General features: G+C 38.9%; 1 protein-coding gene across 8 annotated transcripts in view; it reads left to right on the top strand.

The window, feature by feature from the left end:
* LOC131248829 (glutaminyl-peptide cyclotransferase) overlaps window positions 1-13,104 on the top strand; it is a 59,643-nt gene extending 46,539 nt beyond the window's left edge. For all 8 annotated transcript variants that reach the window (XM_058249303.1, XM_058249300.1, XM_058249301.1 and 5 more), the window contains one exon: window positions 12,739-13,104. In XM_058249303.1, coding sequence (XP_058105286.1) covers window positions 12,739-12,741 — 3 coding nt within the window. In that variant the 3' untranslated portion in view covers window positions 12,742-13,104. The remainder of the gene's footprint in view (window positions 1-12,738) is intronic.
* The last annotated feature ends 1,542 nt before the right edge of the window (window positions 13,105-14,646 follow it).

Genomic DNA, 14,646 nt, shown 5'->3' with positions numbered 1-14,646 from the left:
GAAAAGTAACATGAACCACCGTCACTGCGTGGAGTGCGCTATAAGAATGGATGTGCTATGTTGAGAAATCCACCCTTGATGTTTTTTAGAAAACCACCTTGTCAATTATTTTTTTCATCTCATTTTAGGAGTTGGGCCCAAATATGACATAGATATGACACTCAAGTGGGCCACACGACTTACAACAGTGGCAGTGAATGCCCACTGTTGAAACCGCACCCATTATTGTGTCGCCCACCATGATGTTTCGAAGAATCCAACCCGTCCACCAGTTTTGCCAGCTGATTTTAATCAGTGGGCCCAAATATAATAAAAATATGCAAAACTCAAGTAGACCAAGTAGCTTGAAACAGTGTTACTGAACCCCACCTTGCTGATGGAGGAGCTCAAAAAACCGGAGTGTCCCACCATGATGTTTTTGAGAAGTCCACTCAGTCCACCAATTTTGATAGCTCATTTTAGGCTGTGGGCCAAAAAATGAGATAGGTCCAATACTCAAGTGGGCCACACTACTTGAAATAGTGGTATTGAACCTCCATTGTTGAAATAGTCACAAGGCCTACATTGATTTTTTTGAAATACCCATCTATCCACTGGCCTCTTCATATAATCTTATGGGTCTGGGAATGACCTTATGCCTGGTTTGGATGGCATATAATCAGCAATGGGCCCTAGGAAGATTTTAATGGTGGTCGTCCAATCTCCATTGTTTCCTTCAATGTGACCCACTTAAGCTTTGAATCTGCTTCCTTTTTTAGGCCCGCCTCCTAACATGATTTGGTAAAATGGATGGACAGGGTGGATTTCTAAGAAATGTCACGGTGGACCTAGGCACGTGGAGTTGGATTCACCCACCAATCCACCTCCGGCAAGAGGAGTAGAGCATATTAGTTAGTTTGGGGTAACGAACGTGTTCAAATAAGTTGTAATTGTGGACCCACCTTGATGTATGTATTGTATATCCATGCCTTTCATCTATTTTGCCTGCTCATTTTAGGACACGAGCTCAAAAATGAAGCAGATCCAATTCTCAGGTGGACCATGCCATAAGAAATATGGTGAATGAATGCCCACCATTAAAAACTTCTTGGGGGCCACAAGTTTTGGATCAAGCTAGTATTTGTGTTTCCCTTCATCCTGGTGTATGTAAACTCATCAACAGGTTGGATGGCAAATAAACATTACAGTGGGCACTTGAAAGTTTTTGATTCCGCGTGTTCAATTACCACTATTTCCCGTGGTGTGGTCCACTTAAGATTTGGATCTGGTTCATTATTGGGCAAAGGTTTAAAATGAGCTAGCAAAACGGATGGACGGAGTGGATATCTAACACATACATTAAAGTAGGCCCCATGGTTATGGCATTACCATACGAGGTGTATGAACAAGGTAAAGTCAGACTTTTCCGCAATGCATTTTAAGAACATACTTACCAAACATGCTTATTTGCTGATTATATAGAAACCAAGATTAGCCACTTGAGGCATAAGTAGCTTATGTAAAGTAACTTACTGATGCAGGACACATAATTTAATGCTAGAATGTAACATGGAGATTATGAAAGAGTTTATAAAGTAATTCAATTAACAAAAGATGTTAATCCACTAAGTAATTAAAAGTAAACAATAGGAAATAAAATCTGATTTAGCCTAAATCATATGCCCGCATGCTGAGAAATCACATAAATCAATTAAAACTACGCTCGATGAAAGGATAGAACTTCCAATTTAGCATAGGCACGTTCCACACTCATGGGATAGATTCGTAGGTTTTATGATTAGGGTTAGCAAGGGGAAAATATGAAATTTGAAGAATTAAGGTTCATGGGAATTGAGAATTTTGGAATTAGGGTTTTTTTTTTTAGAAATTAGGAAAAATCTAGGAAAGTTAGGGATTTTAGGTTTAGGGTTAGGGTTTTGGGAATGGAAGAAAGGGGTTTTGATATAAGGATGATGGAAAGCCAAAAGGGGCTAGGTGGGATTCACACATGTGGCGTGGGTGAATGGGTTTAGGTCGTTTAGGGTTTGGATTGTGGATAGGTATGTGTATGGGTATGGGAAAGTTGGATTTGGGAGAAGACGAAAATCTGGGATGGGAGAATTAAGAACCTGAAGAAAATACCTAGATGGGGGAGAAAAGAGAAGATGGTGTGAGGATAGATGGAGACCTCGCACCTCCGTTGATGAAGATTAGTCTCGCACCAATCTTCCTTCCAAATCACATGAAAGTTTCTTCAAATCGCATAAAGATGACAGAAGAAAGCAAGAACTTTTAAAAAATAAAAATAAAAAAAATCACAAATTCCAATGAGGGTTTGATCTCTACCCTATTGTGCTTTTATTATTAAAAATTCAACATAATTACAACTATGTTACTCACTTAAGTGAAGTAGCCTATCGTCCAAAATAAGAAAACTAAAACATTTATTATTAATCTCAACCATCAAATAAATCCTAAAAATAACTAAAAAAAAAAAAACATAAAGAAAGCAAGATCAAAGTCCAAGGGACTCAGATCTAAAATATGTGGTGGCCCGATTGCTTGATCAACAAGATCCAACGGTCGGATCGACATGAAATAGCGATCCTATGACTAAAATGATCTCCTGAGCAGCCCACATGCATCATCCCAAGGTGGGGTCTTCCTGATGCACGTCCAGTGCATGTGGGGTCTTCAAAATGGCCCGGTGGGCCCCATCTGGAACTCGTCTCCCATCCACAAAAAAAGTTACGCTAATGTGGGTAGTCGTCTCCGTTTCTGGTACATCCAAGTAGGTCCTCCGATGTCCCCATTACTTACCATCCAAACGGGCCCTTAGTGTTTATTTATTAGCCACCGTTGAGAGGGTTAGGATTGTCCAAAGAATGTGAGTGTTTTTTTTTTTCATGAAATGAACACTCTAATCTCATCCATGTATGCCATTTGTGTGGCAATGACATGTAGGTAGGGCATCTCCTATCCTTATGGAGGCATTGGATCAACTACCACATATAGCCAATAAAATTTTTATTTTTTTCTAAATGAAGTGAATGCTCTTATCTTATCCATGTATACCACGTGTGGCAATGACAATTGATTTAAGAGGTTTGGGAAGAAGAAGGAAGAAGAAATGAGAAGACGGTGAAGGAAGGAGAGAGTGGATAGTTTTGGAAGGAGTCCCTTGTGTGTTAGAGAACCAAAACTCTTAACACCTTTTGTTATATTACTAAAGAGCACCTTTACATACTCCTAAGGAGCACAAAAAGACTATGTAGATAGTACAATGTCATCGACGTAGACAATTAATATCATAACTCCTGTGGGTCAACGACAATGTTGTCATGTGCGGTCGCATATGCGCGCACACACACACACACATATATATATATATATATATATATATATATATATATATGCATTGATCGCATATGTGGTGATGGCACATGCGATCAGCACATATATGCGATTGCATACATTAGATATGTGAGCATATGCGATCGCATATGTGCCCAATGGTCAGAAATCTGGCCATTGGGAATTTATTTATTTATTTATTTATTTTTGCATAATTTGGACTTGTTGCCTATAAAAAGGCATTCAAGCCCCCTCTATTTCCAAGTTACATTCACTCAAACTCTCCTCTACTCTCATTCTTTCAAATCTCTCACTCTTACATTTTCCATCTTTCAACTCTAAAGTTCCAAGTCTCCAAGGCCCAAGCTCCAACTTCTTTCAAGTTTCAATCAAGAATCAAGATAGAAGAAGCAAGAATATATCAAATTCCAAGTCTCTTACATTACATAGTTGCACTTACATTCTCTCATTTCATTTTCTACAATCTCTTTCGAGTTTCTAGTTTTAAGTTTCTAGATGCATTTTCTTATTTCATTTTCTACTTTCTCTTATCACATTCATTCTCTAGATACTAGATATTATATTACATTCTCTCTCTACCTCTACATTTTACATTCTTTAATCTCTAAATTCTCTACAGTTTACATTCATTCATTCTCATTTCTATATCTCTTTAATCTCTAAATTCTCATTTCTACAATCTACATTCATTCATTCCCATTTCTATATCTCTTTAATCTCATCATTTCTACAATCCACATTCATTCATTCTCATTCTCTACAATCTATACATTCATTTCTATTAAAATTTGAATCTATTCTACATTTCTATATCTTTCTCTCTCTCTTTCTGTACATTCAAGACTTAAGAGTCAAGACATTTTTTATTTTTACAACATACAAGTTACAAGATAAGATTCAACTTTCAAGAATCAAGCAAGAGTTCAAAGAGTGCAAGAATCTTTATTTTACAAGACTACAAGTCTACAACTACAAGATTCAAGACAAGATTGAAGAATTTTATATTCAAACTTTTTTTTTTTGTGTAATTGTGTAACTCTCTCTCTCTCTATCTCTATCTCTCCCCTACTTAGTGTGTAAGTGTAACTCCCTCTCTCTATCTCTATTTTCTCTCTTTCCCTCTCTACCTGTCCCTCTCTGTCTCCAATCTCTTTAAGTCTTTAGTTTTTAGTTTTTACAAGTTATAACAAGAAGAATCAATACACCATGTTTTCTTCCCAATCTTCCTCTTTGAAACCCAAGTCGAATGACCCAAGTTGGTAGTATGGGTATTATCGTAGTGCTTCGGATAAGACTCACATAGGATGTAAGTTATGCAGGTTCTGGTGGCATTGAGCGGCATAAGCAATACCTTGGTCATACACCAAGGTCAAATGCAAGTGCATGTGACAAATCACTCTAGAAATTTGAAGGGAGATCATGGAGTATATGGATAAATAATCGAAAAAGAGATGTGATAGTGCCCTACGTGAAGAGGAATTTATGGAACAAGATGCATACGAGGATATAAATGTAGTTGATGTACATGAAGCTAGCCATAGCCCCCATACGTCGACAGGCCAGTCTAGACTACCACCAGCCTTGAAAAGAACTCATGGGCATGAGCCTATGGATAGATGGTGTAGACCACACCCTGAGGATGTGGTCTACCAAAGGGTTGGCTCAAATAACTTTAGAAAATAGGTACAAACAAAAAGATAGGAAAACCACTATTCAACATATCGCTAAGTGGTTTTACCTAGCTAGTATTGCCTTCAACACAGTTAAAATGAAAAGCTTCAAAGTTATGCTTGAGGCAATAGGTCAATTTGAATATGGGCTTAAACCTCCTTCATATCATGAAATGAGAGAGGCATGCCTAGAAGTTGAGGTTGATTATGCATGATATTTTATAGTCGAATATAAGGAATTGTGGAAAATATATGGTTGGTTCACACATGGCCGACCGATGGACCGATAAATCTGGTCAGTCTCTCATAAACATTCTGGTGAATTGTCCAACTGGGACAACGTTCTTAAAGTCTGTGGATGTATCGAGCAATTCTCATACTACAGATTACTTATTTAATTTACTAGATAGTGTAGTTAAGGAAGTAGGGGAGGAATACGTTGTCCAGGTAATTACAGACAATGCAGCCTTGTACGTAGATGTTGGTCATCGTCTTCTTGGAGAAGAGGCGTCGTTTATTTTGGACCCCTTGTGCAGCCCATTGTGTTAATCCTATAATCGTTTTGGAAGATTCATACCAAGGAGGAGGGCACGAGGAACTTCAAGGAGGTGACGATTCTTTGTCTTAGCCCTTAGCTATGTCGTTTTGATGAGGAGTTTGTGGACATGATGTCTGAGACAAGATATCATGATCCTGTAAGAAAGCTAAAAAAACATTCAACATATATTCGCTCCCATTGTCAGAATGTAAAACTTTGATGGGGCATTAAAATTGGTTATCCACTTCATTGTAAAAAAGCTTAAACATATCAAAAACTTCATGCTTGGATTTGAGAAGATAAACCAAGGTCATCCATGTGCAATCATCAAGAAACGTAATAAAGTATTGATATCCAAAAAGAGAAGTAACAGCGGCATGACCCCAAACATCCAAGTGAACTTACTCGAATGGGATGGTTTTCCTCTCAGATAAACTAGGAGGAAACACAACCCAGTGATGTTTGGAGAACTCACAAGCTTCACAGGTTAAATGTTTTGATACAAATATGGAAGGGAACAAAAGTTTTAACCTATACTAGGATGGATGCCTTAAATGGCAATGCCATCGAAACACTTGACTCCTTATCTAAGGACAAGACACTAGATGCTATTGTAGGTGATCATAAAAAAAATAATAATAAATAAATTCCTCCACGCTCATGGCCCCCACCAATCATCCGCTTCGTCTAGGGGTCTTGAAACACACAATGAGAGGGAAAGCAAGTTACTGAACAATTCAAGGATTTTGTAAGAGGGCTTATAGGTAATAGATTGAGGGGGAAGCTAGGTATATGCAAAATTGAGGACAAGCGCATAGTAGGAGAGTGTGATGCAACCCGATCCAGATACAGGAGTTTGGTTTCCATCAGCAATTGTAACAGATTATGTCTGAATAAAAGGGAAATAAGAGGTAAACAGATAAGACCTAACTAGTCATGTGAGAGGTAGCTCCAAAGTCAATGACTCGGGAAGGAGAAGGAGAGGCTACATGGAGGGCAGTACATGACTGGGCTATAGAGGCTCTGAAAGTGTCAAGGAGCTCATGTACATGCAGGTGCATCAAGGCATCATAGGCCTCACTAGATGAGAACGGAATCACTTAGAGGTAGACTTCTCTACTATCGTCGGTCCTGAAGACTTCTCGGAGCTGGTGGAGGCACTATCGGCCAATGACACACCTGCCCAAGATGGGTGACCAACAAGATCCAAACAACGATCAACAAATTGGTTGGTACCCCCACAGTGAGTGCAATAACGAGGTCCATCACGACCACATCCTAGTCCACCACGGTCACAACTATACGTCCTCCACATTCAACATCACGACATTTGCCTCGAGTGCTCGATCCATAATCATGTCCATGTCCTTGAGTACCCCATGTAGGAATTCTAGAATTATGGCTAAATGAAAACCGATATCCAACAACATACATAGATCGATCCAATGAGACAAAGGGAGAAGCGAATGATGTAGGGAAGGAAGAGGATCTATGACGATAATTTATCTCCGACCACCATGATACGAGTTGAGACCAGAAAGGAAGTGCATAATTTTGCTCTCTTCACGCTGCTTCCATACATGCTCATAATCAATTGTACAATTAGAGGGAAGGGGATGATATAGGTCCAACTCATCCCACATACCCCGAAGAGCAAAGAAGTACTCCTCCAGGGATCTTGAGTCTTATTGAAACCTTCCAATGTCTGAGATCAATGTGAATATCCGTGATATATTCTGAGTTTCTGAGTACATGTCATGGAGAGTATCCCATATCTTGTTAGCTGAGGTTGGAAACATAACGGAATTACTCATAGTTGGTTCCATACTATTAAGCAGTCAAGCCATGACTTGGTTGTTTTCCTTTGTCTAAGACTTGAAATTCACATCTATAGAATCTGGAGCTTCGTCAAGTATATACGACAGTCTGTCTTTTCCTCCTAAAAAACAACTTTACAGATTGTGCCCACTGCAAGTAGTTGTTACCATTCTACTTTACGGTTTTGATTAACAATGGATGTGATTCTGAAGGTTCCACACTAGATCTTGAAGACGTCTTGTCCTCCATAAGGGTTCACACACAAGAACCCAAGAGAAAAACAACTACGAGAGAGGACCACAAGGTAGAAACAATAAAAAAATCTATAGAAACATATTTCCAGATGATAGTCTGAGGGTCCAGAAATGGCGAAGAAGAAGCAACACAACCACAAGAGTCACAAAAAGCTCAAACTTAGCACAAACACTGCCCTACACATGACATTCAGCCATAAGCACATACACCGTGAGTTCTGGTGTCCAATCAAAACCCCCAAGGACCTAAAAAGGGTACAGTTGACCCTCTGTTTGCTCCACAACATCCTCAAATCACTTCCTCTCTCAAAAACAACTCCATGATGAGTCAAACACAGCTAATCCGATCCAACATGTGAGGAGAATCCAAGAAAATAGCTATCGATTTGTGAGAAATCGAAGAAAATTCGGGATTTGGGGTTTTTTGCTGGAGGAGAAAAATGAGGAAAACATACCTTAAATGGGCTCTAAAAATCTCGTAAAAATCACCGTAATTCTTCTAAATTCAAGAGCTATTAAACCGTGTTCTTCTTGATCAAAACGGAGTCATACAGATTGTATAACAACTGACGTCAGCCGTACGGTTGTTGATGTTAGCAGAAACTTGTAGCACCAGTCAACATGAAGTTCCTTGTTCTGATACCAAGTCGATTTGAGAGGTTTGGAAAGAGGAAGGAAGAAGAAATTAGAACAAAGTGAAGGAAGAAGGAGAGAGTAGATAGTTTTGGAAAGAGTCCCTTGTGTGTTAGAGAACCAAAACCCTAACACACCTTTTGTTATATTACTACAGAGCACCTTTATATACTCCTGAGGAGCACAAAAAGACTGTGTACACAACACACCCACACACTAACATTATATGAGTACATTGCATTACATCATCTTTCCTATAACGACATGTAGGTAGGGCATCTTCTATGCCTCTAGAGGCACTGGATCAACCTACAATGGCTTTCTATGCTTGGGAAAGAAAATGCTTGAAGGACTGATCCTGCAATTGTCACTCCAATGAAAAGACTTGGGTGTTTTGTTATTGTATTGATTAAAATTAATATGAAGGAACCCACCTTAACTCTATCATTATTCATATTTGACACATGAATCCATTCCATTCCATTCCAATTCACTGCCCATCCTATAGGAATAGTTCTCGTTATAGTTCTCTTAAAAGGGAGAATAAGGTACAAAGGCTGGCCACCAACCTAAGGAAAAGTGACAAGCTAAGTGGGGGTCTACCTTTTGCTAGGATAAAAGATTGGTGCTGAGGCCCGTTCCTTCCTTCACAAGTGAATACATACATGATTAACTTAGATATTTAAATAAGAAGAGAGCTCCCTAATTTAACTGAAAATGTACAAAGCCTCCAACGTTTTAACCACTTGCATGTGCATTCATTGACAATCATCGATTCCCTTTACACAATTATGCTTTGCTGGCACCTGAAATAAATTTGAGACCCTAATAGCTTTTGCCTCAGCTATGTTAGCCCCCTAACGGATGCTTCCAAAGACAATTTGGATACAGTCACCCTTTATCATTTCTAATGATACTTTCGATTGATGGTCCCAAATTCACCATAAAGGAACAATAAAAGAGGCAGCTTCCACGTAGATCGTTTTTCTTTTCCTTTTGTGCTTTTACTATTCAGAACAACCGTCCCAAAGAAAATTAGTTGCATGATTCTTCTAACTAGGTGTACTCCTTCGAAGCGCACTTTGGACTCTTGCTTCCTTGTTGTTTATACTTGGTAACACTTTGAAACAGACTTCCCCACTCCCGCATCCGAATTTGTTGCCACTTCAATTTACACTTCATGCAACTATGACAATGAAGGTTTTTTCTAACAAGAGCCCAGTTGATGATAATAGAGAAAATAATTCTGTTGATAAGCCTTTCAATGGAAACCTCACAGTTATTGAAATTCTCTCATTCCATTCCTTTCAAACACCCAAAAGGATTGTGTTAAGGGAAGAGTCTTCCAAAAAGTTGTTCCCCTTTCTTTAAAAGCCACAATATCCATCTTATAAGTCTTTGCCACCGAGCTATAGAATACCCAATTAAGACAAAAGATGTGAGTAAAATAATACCAAAATTTCCTTGTCCCACGCATGTAATAAAAAGATGCACTACAGTTTCCTCCGCTTCTTTACACAAAGCAAAGGCTGGGCATTTGGTGTCTTGCTTCTCCAAATTATTGAGTGTAGGGACTTGTTCACCACCCTTATCAAAAAAAAAAAAAAAAAAAAGATGCTTCCACACAGGTGGCTCTCCTTTTTCACACACCTTCAACAAGGTAGGATCGCCTCCACTATTCGGAAGGCTTTCGAAGAATATTTCAAAGAGAAATCGTTGCTTGTTGTTTTTCACAAACCCTCCTATCTCCCCTTAATGTAAGATCATGGTTCCAAATATCCATTTTGTATTGGTTGATATGGGTGTGTCACATATCCATATTCACCGGTACGCTACTTGATACGATGGTGAGTGGCTCACTTTAAGAACTGGTTGGAGTATCAAACCCTGGCATACCGATATGCCCCTGAGCATAGCAGGTCATTTTTTTAGTTTTATTTTCAAATTTTCCTCAGTTTTTTTTTTTTTTTTTGGTATTTTCTTCAGTTAAGTGTAGAGGAAGGCTAGGAGCTCATTTTGTACTAGATCTAGGCTTATTTTGGTATCAAAACACAAGATTTGAGTGTGATTTTGTGAATTGAAGTGGCGAGGAACTCATTTAGTTGTCATGGTCATAATATGATTATATCAAATCGAATTTTGCATATTAAGGGGGTGTGGGGTGGGGTTGGGCCCCTTGATTAAGTTGGGATAACAAGCATATAATTACTTATAACAGTATGTTTTTCTTTATATCACTCACGTTATTTGTGGTTATAGTCATAATATTTTGAATTTTGGAGCCATTCATGGTGACTTTTTTGGAAACACATTTGTGGTAATCCCTATGATGTTCAGTTAACAGAGCCCCCTCATGGTAAAAATCAATGATTGGCCAAAAGAACTAATTCCCACAAGCTGCCAACAACTAACATTCTTACCAAAGAATGGTCCTATACACCACAAAATAATGTCCAAAAAAAAAAAAAACAAAAAACAAATAAACGACAGATTCTTGTGTTCCCAATTTTATTTTATTTTTTTTCTGATCTTTTCTAAATTTTCTTAGTGAGTAAATTAAAAAAAAAAAGGAAAAAAAGAAAGAAAAGAAATCATGCTGAACGGGGTTTATTGTATCTGTTTGAGTTTGGTCAATATACCCTCCAACCCCAATTTTCAAAAGCTTGATAAAGGGAGGTGCACTTCCCATAGCATCACATATATCTTACATAACCTTCTATTTTATCAAGTATTTGCCACCCAAGAATTTGTAGAAATCCTTCACTAGGCTTTCTTTTGCTATGGCCGTGCTATAAAAATCTGTAGCATAGATGCCAAAGGTTCTGATCCCAATCATCGCACACAAACATCTTCCCAAAAATGAATCGTATCCAATCCCCCCCAACACACGCACACGCAATTTTACCCCCTTTTGGAATGTTCTTCTGTAATTTTTACTTTTTATTTATTTTTCAGCCCCCAAGCAACAAATGGTTTCCAAACAATGGTTGCATTTCTCCTTCTGACGCCACCTGAACCATACCCCAAACCTGATACTTTGTGGGGATGGCTCTTCTCCACAATGCTTCCATTTCGACAGCAAAGGGGCACCAGCACCACTTCTTCCCAAGCACCACCCAATTTTGTACTTTCAGAGGGCAATCTTAATGCCCCCTTTCAGTTTAAGTTTTTGGACCAATTTCCGTTGACTGGATGATGCTTACTCCCCCTTTCCGTCAAAAGAAAATCTCTTGGGAATTTTTACGATCTTTTAATTTTCAGTCCCAAAATGGAAGAAGTAAGCCATGTGACTTGGGTGATCCTTCCCCTCCAATCCACTCTTTCCACTGTCGGATGGAGGCTGTGGGTGTACATTTTTTCATCCATTTTCACCACCTTTGGCTAAAACCCATCCCAGGAAACATGTATCAACAAATAACCAATAAACTCGATTGCAGGCTATGAGAATTTCATCTAATATCCAATGAATCTCAAACCTTTTTTAATCAACTTGCCAAGGGATTGGCCTCAATCTTGTAAGCTCTTCCAACATGGTTAACAGGGTAATGGTTGTGTCATTAATTATGATAGAAATGGCATTCCTCCCATTCTTTGGTTTCACGCGTCTGTGAAATTCCTTCATGACTTCCATAAAGGCATCCTTAATGATGCTCCAACATCTTTGGTAAGAAGTGAATGAGAAACCACGTGGCCCACTGCTTTATCACTCTCCAATTCCATGATCACATCGTCCACATCTCTCTTCGAAATACCTTCCAACCCAGTCCATCCTTATCAGCTGGAATTGTGCCAAATGCTATATTGTCCAAGTCAGGTATTTGGGTGCTCTCATCTGAATATAGCTCTTCAAAGAAAACCAAAATTTCTTTCTTGATGTCATCCCGGTCTAAGGATACTTTCACCTTTCTGGATAGATTTAATGGTATTACATTTTTTTCTCCTAAATGCTCTTAATTGCTGATGGACCAGGAGAAATGTGTATCATCTAATTAACTTAAAATTAGATTTTTCTGTAGACAGAGACAGATTTTCCTTTGAAAGTGCTTCATGATTAGATGATATATTCATTTCCGAAGGTCAAAAAATTGTTTTATTTGGTCTGACTCGTTGGATACGAGCCTCTTGCTATTTCCTTTTAATTAAGAAATCTGAAAATAAGGAAAATAGAGAACCAAGGATGAATGAGGAAAAAAAATGAAAATTATAGACAAGTTGCGCATGATAATTCCTGCCAGACCATCAAAGTATTTTTTAATGGTCATTGGTCATCATAGAAGTTCACATGGTAGTCCAAAATGGGAAATGCATTTACCGTCGATGCCCGCTTGAGGTTTGCAGTCCATCCCCTTGATAGGCTAACAGAAGTTGACATCCATGTGGAAGGACCTTTTCTTCTCACTCCACGTGCCCACACTGAAATTTATAACTTGAGGACTGATGACTTCCTACCTTGCTTTGATGTTGTCCACAGTGACAGGAAAATGGTGGCCAAAGCTTTATGAGATCAAGCTGCACCTGGTGAAGGGTCCATATCAGGGTTCCATAGAAGAGTATTGCATGCCAAGAAGATACTGACAGGCTGGCCAGATGAGCCATTCCGGTTTTGATGATAAACATGGATTCACCCATTTGAAATCTCAGTACAGGTGCATCCAAGCAAAATCAGAATCTGATGGTGCAACACGCATGAGGGGTTCATTGATGCCCTGCTTGGCAGTTAGAGCCGGTTCTCCATTGTTTGTTTTGCAATGCTATTAATATATGTATCATTGGAGTTCTGAGGGTGTGAGATTGTTTTTTGATTATGAGTGTAATGTGGACTTTCTCCATTGTCTCCTGTAGCTTATCTTGTGTGTTGCTGTGTTCTCTGGTATGAGCAATTTATTGAAGGATGCTAAACCTCTGATCGGTGGCCTACAAATCGTTGGTTTAAGTGAAGTACCATGGAGTTACATTCAACAAAAGAAAGCCAAGGATCAAAGGGACATGATCTTCCACTATGGGAGATTTTCAGTGCACGTCTGTTGGGGGGCGGCGGCATCACCGGATAAGTGGTTTGGATGAGCATTTGTTCAAGCTAGTACTTGGACTAAATGCATGGGCCCAACCTGCAAACCGAGGATCATGGCAGTGTTAAGGGTGTTTGGGTCGGGCTGGGCTGTAAATTTGTTGAGGCCTCTAGGCCATATGAATACTGGGCCTTAAAAAATTCATGCCCATGCCCAGAAAAAGAAAAAAAGATAAAAAAAGAATGAAAGAAGCATTTGAGTCTCATTACCAAAGAAAGATGGGCCTGGCCTACCCCCAGCCCATTTTATATTTTCGCCCCTACTCATGAGACCAAAAGTAAAATGTTTGGAGTAATAATAAATGAGAATCATATCTGCTAAGTTAAGAATATTTGGAGTATTAATAAATGAGAATCATATCCATAATTTTCACTCTACCCAACTTCCGCTCATTAGGTGGGTCACACCATGGAAAATCATGTCTAGCCATTGATAAATCACAACTACAAGTGTGGTACAATCGGTGAGTGGATGTGGCTGCTCTTTGCGGTTGGACATTGCACACGCATGAAAAGTTGAAAGTTATTATTTGCTGGGTAGATCCTATATTTATGGTCTAACCTGCTGGACTTGAAATTTAGTTTATATATATATATATATATATATATATATATATATAGTAACATTAAATGGGTACGTTTGATTGCCAGAAATATAGTGAAATTTCATGATTCATAAAAGAATTAAAATTAGGTGCAACCAAACACACCCTGCAGATGAATAAATAATGAGCAAGTATGGGGCATGGAGCGCTTTTGTTTTCAAAGGTACATGTTACTTGAAGCATGGCTCGGGCAGTTTTCATAATATGTCCAAGCCCTTTACCTTCCGAATGACCCATTCACCACAAAGCTTGGAAAACTTCATAAAGGGCTGGTGGCAAGGAGCTTGATAAAGCACAAAAAGCCTTGCTAAGTACCTCGGTTGTAAACAGGGGTTCTCTAATGTCAAAATGGTTAGGTCAGGTCCTACCTTACCTTCTGGTTTGACTATACCCCTCACGTCCAACTGCTTTGGATGCCGTTCATTTGGAGCTGGATTTTAGTACATTTAATTTCCATATAAATGGGGCAGGGAGAGAGAGAGATGCGCTTTATATATCTGTTTTGACAGCTCATCCTAGGGCATGATCCCAAAACTGAAGCAAATCCAAATCTCATGTGAACCACCCTATAGTAAAGAGTGGTGATTGAATGCCCACTATCAAAAACTTGTTGGGGCCACGGGAATTGTTTAGTTGCCATCCAACCTGCTAATGAGATCACACAGACTCGGATGAAGGGACCACACAAATATCAGCTTGATCTAAA

The sequence above is a fragment of the Magnolia sinica genome, chromosome 6, assembly GCF_029962835.1.
Source record: "Magnolia sinica isolate HGM2019 chromosome 6, MsV1, whole genome shotgun sequence".
In the NCBI taxonomy this organism is placed as follows: Eukaryota; Viridiplantae; Streptophyta; class Magnoliopsida; order Magnoliales; family Magnoliaceae; genus Magnolia; species Magnolia sinica.
Note: the sequence above shows the minus strand (reverse complement) of the source record. Positions and strands in the feature narration are given on the sequence as shown.